Source organism: Epinephelus fuscoguttatus, linkage group LG17 (assembly GCF_011397635.1).
Source record: "Epinephelus fuscoguttatus linkage group LG17, E.fuscoguttatus.final_Chr_v1".
Lineage (NCBI taxonomy): Eukaryota > Metazoa > Chordata > Actinopteri > Perciformes > Serranidae > Epinephelus > Epinephelus fuscoguttatus.
The window spans coordinates 11,901,389-11,910,165 of NC_064768.1; the positions used below are offsets into that span (position 1 = coordinate 11,901,389).

Sequence of the window (8,777 nt, forward strand, 5' to 3'; positions counted from 1 at the left end):
TGTCAGTTTAAGCCTCTAAAAAGAAGTCAGTACATCTGGAGTGCCAGGTCCAGATCTCATCAGGGACAGAGTGGATCCGCAAAAAAAAAAAAAAAGTAGAGCTTTATTGACATCAAAATGGTTGAGTAAAAATTCTGAGTTTTCAAATCAAAATGCAGCAGTTTGTAGAGAAATATTACAAACAGCAAACTGTTTATTGGCACAAAGTGTGGTATCATCCAGTACAGTGTATGTTCACATTAGATTTGTAGAGCATCATCAACACAAAGTATAACTAAACAGAGAATAAAGTAAAATCATTTCAACAATTAAATCAACTATGATGAACTGGCGTGCCATCGGTCTTTATCAGTGTGACAGACAGCCGATTTATCCCATGAAAAGTCCACCTGACAAAGACAGAGACACACAAGTTGAGCATGATGAAAAGAAATTCAGTGTTTGTACAGAGGCAGCTGTCAGAGAATTTAATCACACTCTACCTGTCACTTCCATGCTGACACCTGTGATGTATCGAGAGTCATCTGAAGCTAGAAAGGCACAGACATCAGCGACCTCTGGAGGAGGACAAAAACAAGGACACGTCAACAGAGTGATGAAATTTTAGAAACTGAGCATGCCCAGCACACTTGGTACAAGACTAGGTACAATCCATACCCCTTTCCTTAATGTCATGTTTACTAAAGCTGCAACAACAGAAAATTAATGGGCAACTATTCTGATAACTGAATAATCGTTTCATTCATTTTTTATTCAAATGAAAAAGCCAAGCATTTGCTGGTTTCATGCTTCTTAAATGTGAAAATATGATGCTTTTCTTTCTCATACATGGTAATAATCTTCATGTCCTTGGATTTTTGGACTGTTGGTCGAATAAAACATATCATTTAAAAGCATCACCCTGGGCTCTGGGATAATACATAGGGCATGTTTCACTATTTTCTGATATTTTTATGACAAACGAAATTAACTGAGAAAATAAAGAGCAGATGAATTGAAAATGAAAATAACTGTAGCTGCAGCCCTACTGCGCAGCACAAAAGGGGATGACAAGGATCAAATGGTGTGAAGAAGTGGTGAAGAGAAAAGAGAATTTTTTGTTACTTTCTAATAACATTTTGTGTCCACAAGGAAAACATTTTCATCCTGCATTCATGCGGTGTCACAAAAATCAGAGGAAAAAAGGAGTTCCCGACTACAAAAATTCATGTAAACGCCAAGTGGCAACCTCCAGGGATGACAAGTGAAGCCAATGCAGAAGTGCCAAAAACTGCAGTTCGCTGAATGGCCACTTGAGGCAGACTCCAAAAGCGAGTCAATCCCCAGAGACCCCCATGTTAAAATGCTCAACTTCACAGCAGAAATAAACATGTTTACAGCCAGGTACAAAAAAACAGTTTTGGTCTCTAGAGCTAATTTCCCCTTTAATGACAACTGTGGAGGGGGGGTGATTTTTTTTTATATCTGATCCATTTAAATGTTATTAAGGCTTAAAGTTGCACATAATTAAGGGCGTGGTCACTGTGAGTGACAGGTGGCACCGTCATGGGTGGCTAACTAGCCGCTGGCTGTCTGCTAGGCGTCATCTCAGCTAATTCGCAAATCATTGAACCTGACCTCTCAGCCGTGTTTGTGCCTTTTGGATATTTTGTTTCGAGAGGGAGCTGGCACCAAGCGGGAGCATTAGCAGGAGCAGCCAACACCACAGGGCTAGCCAAAGTAGCGTAGCTTGTTAGCCTTAGCTAACTTAGCAGCTTTAAGCAACCAGGCTTCATTTGGCCCGCCTCTTTGCCCAGTTTTGATTGGTCGGGAGTTGGGCGGAGTCAGGCACTGCCAAGATGCCGACGGCCAGAGCTGCCTACTTTGAGCTTCAAACCCGTTCCTCAGAAACCAATGGGTGACATCACGGTGACTACGTCCATATTTTTAGACAGTCTATGGTGAACGCCCCCTCAAGTTGGAACTCAGAAAGTCAGCAGAAATTTTGCCACACAAGCTGCCAAGTTGACGTTATATATGCAGAAACATGGCGGACAAAAGTAGATTAGTTGATGGTAATAAACTTTTTATTAGTGCATGTCAAGTTTTAGATCACATATGATTTGTAGTATGGTATTAGACTGTAATCATTACTTACTGTCCAACGTAGACTGACCTAGATTATTTAGAAAGGTTGTTTATTAGCATTAGTCAGGCGAAGCAGTATTTTAGTAGTTGGGATGCACCAGGACAGGAAAATAAAACCGGAAATACAGGAAATATAACCCTTTAAACTGCTATCAATGTGTTGTTCAAATGCTCTTGTTTTTATAGCATGTGCAAAATGATGAAGTTTTAGATTGTAGTGTTGTAGTGTCAGAGCAGTGCATTTAAAATCAGGCCATTATAAATATCTATGAAATGAGAATAAAGGTCTGCAGTGGAAACAAAAAAAGTGATGTTTGACATGCATTTTTACTGACCTGCAGGTTCACCCATTCTTCCCAGAGGCACCAAGGACTTCATCTGAAACCAAAAAACACATGACAGGACAGTTTTAAGGACGGACACCATGGTTTGAGACAAGATTATATCAAAGGGTCAGTTCAGTCAAATTGCCCCACGCATTTCCTCCTAATGCCTGGTAATATTTAGTTATGCAGAAGATTTTAGTTTTAATTTGCTGTGATTTAAACATCTCAACTGCTAAGACTTCTGCTGCCGCTCCAAAAACATTGAAGGTTCATTTGTGCTGCTCAAAGATTCATAAAAGAAACAATATCAAAAATACATAAACAACTACATGTCTTTCAAGAAACATCAACTGAGATTACTCTGGAAAACCCACCGAGCTCACTGTTACAAGTTTTGGAACCATTTTATACTGAAGGCAAAACTCTTGTTGTCACAGTTTTTTGCCACAGTATTGACAGAGAGACTCTTTAATGTTTACTGCAACATTATTTCACCATTATTTGAAAAGTGCTATAAAAATACTGGTTATGTATGTTATATTATTTGTAGGAGGCAAGAGTAATTGCATTTTAAACTAAAATACAAGAAAAAAAGGTTTTTCAAAACCATGTTTACTGTATTACAGCTTGTAAAAAGAACAACCAGCAACCAGCAATTTGGTTGAAATAATAATTTGTGTTTGGCACGTCTTGAACTTAGGGAAAATGCACAAAATGTAACTCACAGCCCAAAATTTCTACAACCTGCTTTGTATTCAGTGGTGGGAATATGACTGCAGCAGTAAGTCATGATTTTTACTTGTGATACATGAAGTAAATCAATTTGTATCTGTGGTTGTGCTGTACCTTTGTAATTACTTTCTCTGGAACTTTATCAGTCATCGGAGTCAATATGAAACCTGGCAGCACACAATTACACCGAATCCCAAACCTGGAGGAAAAGAGAATGAAAAGCAAATGATTTCTTATTCTTTTTAAATTCACATTACTTTATTAATAAGCTCTGTGGGACTGGGTATCATTTAAAAAATTATGATACCGAAATCAAGCGGCCGAAATGAGTTTCCTCCGCAGGGTGGCTGGGCTCAGCCTTAGAGATAGGGTGACGGGCTCGGACATCCAGAGGGAGATCGGACGAGAGCCGCTGCTCCTTCGTGTCGAAAGGGGTCAGTTGAGGCGGTTCAGGCATCTGATCAGGATGCCTCCTGGAAGTCTCTTGATAGAGGTGTTCCATGCATGTTCCACTGGTAGGCGGCCCCGGGGCAGACCCAGAACACACTGTAGGGATTGCATATCTCATTTAGCCTGAGAACACCTTGGGGTCCCCCAGGAGGAGCTGCAAAGCGTTGCTGGGGAGAGGGTGCTTTGCTCTGCCTGCTGCCTCCGCGACCCGGCCCCAGAAAAGCGGATGAAAATGGATGTATGGATGATACCAGTACCCTTCAAGTGATACCAATACAAAAAGAGTACTTCACTCGATACTGATAATGTGAATGGACTGGCTGACTAGTGTCAGCCATATTTTCAAACGTTTTGGTGACATTTCTGCTGAACTGCCAACTCTTTCAAATACACTGTGCTTGACTTCACCACACCACAGACTGTATGGGCTGTGGCAGCTGCTGAGGGAGTGTGAGCTACACACCAGGGACAGTAGTAAGAGTCCAGCAGCCGCACACATACAGCGATAATGCTGAGTATTAGCATCACATGGCTAATACTCACTAAAGACTATTACCTGTTTTAACAGAGTTGAGCCATTTCGGTATCAGTGTGAGTCTGTTGGGACTGTGTAGCAGTTCGGTGTTGGATGTTAGCCACTGCTGCTGTGTTAGCTCGTGCTAATCAGGCAGATGTTGAACTGACCAGAGACAGCAGCAACAGAAAGTTTGCTGATCCCGCAAGGAGTTGGGATGGTCCGGGATCAAACCCCCGGTGCAAAAAGCATCAAATGCAGGTATCTTTTGACTGTAGATGTTTCAATACTACTTGGTACTGGGTTATTTCAGTTGATACCTTAAAGGTAGAGTACCAATACCCAGCCCTACAGCTCTGTGTGTCATGATTTGTTAGTGTTGTGTCGGACTCTTCTCACCTGCTGAGCTCTTTGGCAGCGGTTCTGGTTAAACCCTCCACTCCAGCTTTAGAGGCAGCGTAATTTGCCTGTCCAATGTTTCCCACCTACAAATGTTAACCACATACACCCACCAGTTACTTTCACAGAGGACTGAGAAACATATTTACCAGGTCCTGAAATCTGTGGCCTTCAAACCTACTTTGGAATTTGTATTATGTTTTAGAATAAAAATATGTTGGTGGAGTTTTGCAAGTTTATTCTTGTATCTTATGCTTTGGTTCTTCCATCTTAAAGTGATAAGAAAAGGTAAACAGAGCTTTATATCACTACTAAATGTATTGTTATTTCTTTTTGGGTTTGACTCCTGTTATTTGATACCCTTAGACTCCACTGAAGAGAAGCATTTGGTTAACTTAAGGACACAACCAGGCTGATAACACTGCTAACCATTATCCACTATCAATAGAAACAATGTGACTGCCTGTATCTTACCTTTCCCACGATGCTGCCCACAGTGACGATGGATCCTTTGGGTGCGCCACAGGCTACAAGAGCCTGAGCAACAGCCTGAGTGACCAAGAATGAACCCTGAGAGAGACACAGGAGGAAAGATGACTGAATAAATCACTTCACTCTTTTCTGTTCTCTGGTCTTCATTTAAAATGCAACACTAACGTTCTATATGTCATATAAGAGAGAGACAGAGGTGCAGGTTGAAGCAGGGCTCTCAGTGAGATTATGCCCGGATTCTGCTGTACTTAGGTTCGTAGTAAAAGAACGCAATTAAAAAATCACGCATTAACAGAACAGATAAAGGAGGGTTTAATAAACAAGCTGCAATTTAACTGTAAAGTGGCGACTTTAAAACAACTTTCTATATTCTCTGACTTCTTTACAGAATTAACCAAACAGTTTTTTGAAGTAAAAATCATAATAGAATAGATCAAGATACAGCAAACAGAAATCATTTCCAAATAATGCTTAGGCTGTACGTGGCAATTATTAGATATGTCTTTAGGATAGAGTGAGTATTTCTGGTTTTGTTTTGCCTGAAGCAATAAAAAAGTAATGTTAGACTGTCTCTGCTGCCGAAGCAGAGAGGAGAGTAAAATTTGTTAATGCCTGATTAACTAATCTGATCTAAGGGTACACTTTTTTATCTCCACTTCTCATCAAAAAGTCGCCTGATGTTTTCTGAGCTGCAGTGATGGAAGAAGAGTGGAAAAGCATTACAACTGTCAGGAATGCTGTCGGGAATAAAAAATAACCTTAGAGCAACTTATCTTATCTATTGCTCTTCATTGCTTGTCACATTTTTGTAAAGTCTGTAATGTTGCTCCTGTCAGGATGCTGTAGGAATGATGACTTCATTTTTCCAGTGATCTGACTGGTCAGTTGTATGACTAACAGGTTTTGATCTGATCTTCTGAAGTTAACCTGCAGCACTGATTTCCATGAGACTTGTTTCCACTAAGCAGTCCAGTTGCACAGTAGAAGAGTTTTGGGGGTTTTTTTTGCATTTCTCTTGTCAAAAGTCATGGATGACTAACAGACCTATTCCACGCCACAATTTTTTCTTCACCTCTCTGTTGAGTTACACTTGTACACTGATCCGTACTAGAAGGTGGAGCTAGAAACCCTGAAGTCTGTTGATTGGTTAATAGAGAATTGATACTCCTGCTCAGAGGTGACTGTAACCACTGTTCTAAGTTGGCAGGTTTACATACATTAGTAAACTACAACTATAAAATCAAAGGACATTTTGCTGATCTTTACTGGTTAACAGTTAGCAGCTATAAACGGAGAAAAAATAATTTAATTCACTGTGTCACTCAAAGGCTCCTGGCAGCTACCGGCAATGTTTTTTCTTGCATGTTAGTCGATGCATTATTTAATTTTGTAAATCAATCTACACACCTTAAATGTCAGTACAATAACTTTGACCATTCAATGTGTTTTTATTGTCTCTGTTGCATGACATACACTTTAGTGATGATTGGATCTTCAAGTGCTTAAAAAGAAATGTATATGCACTTAAACCAGTTTACGCAAACTGTGAATATTCTGTTTCCTCACTGAGGAAAAAAGAGTGGCAGAGCGTTGTTCCTTTGTGCTCCGATAGCACTACACCAATGATCTGCTCTTAACACTCCAGCCTGTTCTATTTTGTGGGGGAAATGTCACGCAACCCTGTTCCATGGACGATCAGCGAGATACAGACGTTTATCTGTACTGTCAGAGAGAGGAATGCAGCAAGAGCAGAGTGGAGCACTGGTAACAAACCCACCTACATATGAGAGTGCTGTCTGAGGTGGAAATGCAAAACAGATCTACGGTTTAGGTGCATGTGCGTGTGGGTTATGTACGGTTCTAAGGGTGCAATACTCAATGTGTTTGGTGGAAGCACGGCTCTGGTGATCTAGCCCGGTTGTGATAAACATAAAAACCCGAATTTAGCCAAGAGATAGCTGGATAACTCACTAATCTCGAACCTAACTTTCGTGGTTATGGCACCAGGTGTCACAGCTGTGTACCTTCAGGTTGACCTGGATGACTTTGTCAAACTGATCCTCCTCCATGTTGAGCAAGAAGTCGTCCTGGGTGATGCCTGCTGCGTTCACACACACGGAGGGCGGCTGAAAGTAGTGTGTCTGCAGAGGGAGAGGGGGGCATTAACTGTTAACACAAAAGAAAAAAGGGTGGAAAAGAAAACATGCAACAGTCCCTGCAGCATACTGGCACATAGTAAAGACAGTCAGAGTATTTATTCCTCAGAAAATGTTGCAGATTATGACTTTAATGTTTTATCCATCCCACACCTGTATACTTGTGACCAGATTCTTTACACTCTCTTTTGATGACACATCCACCACAGCAGCCATGTGTGTCTGTCCTCTGAGGTCACTCGGCAGGCTCCCCAGGGTCTCGTTTGCCGACTCCTCGCTGATGTCAGCGACCACCACAGAGGCACCTTCAGAAGCAAGGCGCTGACACACAGCCCGTCCAATCCCACTGCCTCCTCCTGAGTGGGGAGAGAGCAGCAACAAGTCAGAGTGACACCTCAGCAAGACAATGTGTTGACCAAACACGTAGCTCTTCTCATGACTTAATGAGGGAAGACTGTGTGTGCCAGGAGTTGCTCTCTGGGTATATTTGATAGGTGGAAGGTCAATTAAGAAACATTTAGCCCCCACTGGATTAGCCCAGACGTCCAGGCCTCCATGTGCAATTAACAGCCATTTACATCTCTTTGCTTCAGTCTTTATTTACCGGTAGCCAACATTTATACAGATTTATTTTGTGTATTTGTGTTGTATCTGTTGTTATTATTTCTTTATCATCCCTGATCCAGATGGTACTACTTTTTACAATGTCATAGATCAGGGGTCAGATCCGACTTGCTGAAGCTAAACCATAAGCTCTCTCACTAGTTTTGAGTTAGTACAAGAGCATAATACTTTACCAAACTTCCACAAAGTAACTCAAGAGTTAACATTTACAAACCAGCTGTTCTTAGTCACCATTAGTTGGTTTCAAGGGGAAGCTGTAAACTGTCAAACGTTACAACATCCTGCAAAGACAAAGGTCCCGGGCGCTTTTCAGTATTCATTTATCTATCTAAAAACACTAAATGATGACACTACTACTGGTATAATGTAAACTTACCAGTGACCAGTGTCAACCTTGATATGAGCCTTGTAGCAGCCGCCATGATGGTTCTGTTTCCTTTAGGTAGCCCTAGATTAGCCTTGCTTCGTTTCCTCTCATGTTATCATTAACTTACATGACATTATCGTTAGGTGTACACGCGCGGGCTAGGAAAAGTACAAAGGCCAAACCTAAAAGTTAGTTTACTAGTAACTACAACAGCTGTGACACTCGTAAACCACGGTCACAGCGCGGCATCTAACGTCCACAGTAATAGTTTTATTTTGAAACTCTTTACCGGAAGTATCATTATATTCTTGCGCCTAACTTGATAGTAATGCTGTACTTACATATTGTGGCCACTAAAGGGCAGCACGATTATATTAACAACAGACTGTAAAGATTTTAAGTATATGTATTTATAAATAATATGTAATAATATAAATTTAAAAAACACATAAATATAAAAATAAATAGAAACAAAAATATTAAGATTCCACATACTATTAGTCCAAAAAATGAACGTATTTATCTACAATATATAAAATACATTTATGAATTTACTCACCAGAGGGCTTAATATACCATTTGTTATTAAT

General features: G+C 40.6%; 1 protein-coding gene across 2 annotated transcripts; it reads right to left on the reverse strand.

Moving 5' to 3' along the window:
* Positions 1 to 107: 107 nt before the first annotated feature.
* On the reverse strand, positions 108 to 8,458 carry hsd17b8 (hydroxysteroid (17-beta) dehydrogenase 8). Of its 2 annotated transcripts, XM_049603202.1 has the most exons (9): positions 8,197 to 8,458; positions 7,350 to 7,552; positions 7,065 to 7,181; positions 5,023 to 5,118; positions 4,549 to 4,634; positions 3,300 to 3,384; positions 2,463 to 2,505; positions 483 to 557; positions 108 to 389 (listed from the first exon to the last, which is right to left on the reverse strand). In XM_049603202.1, exons 1-9 carry the CDS (start codon positions 8,240 to 8,242, stop codon positions 370 to 372), a joined length of 771 nt encoding a protein of 256 aa, XP_049459159.1. In that variant the 5' UTR covers positions 8,243 to 8,458; the 3' UTR covers positions 108 to 369. The 2 variants fall into 2 exon arrangements, with proteins under 2 accessions (XP_049459159.1, XP_049459160.1); XM_049603203.1 differs by lacking the exons at positions 108 to 389; positions 483 to 557; positions 2,463 to 2,505; positions 3,300 to 3,384 and adding an exon at positions 3,470 to 3,731.
* Positions 8,459 to 8,777: the final 319 nt, after the last annotated feature.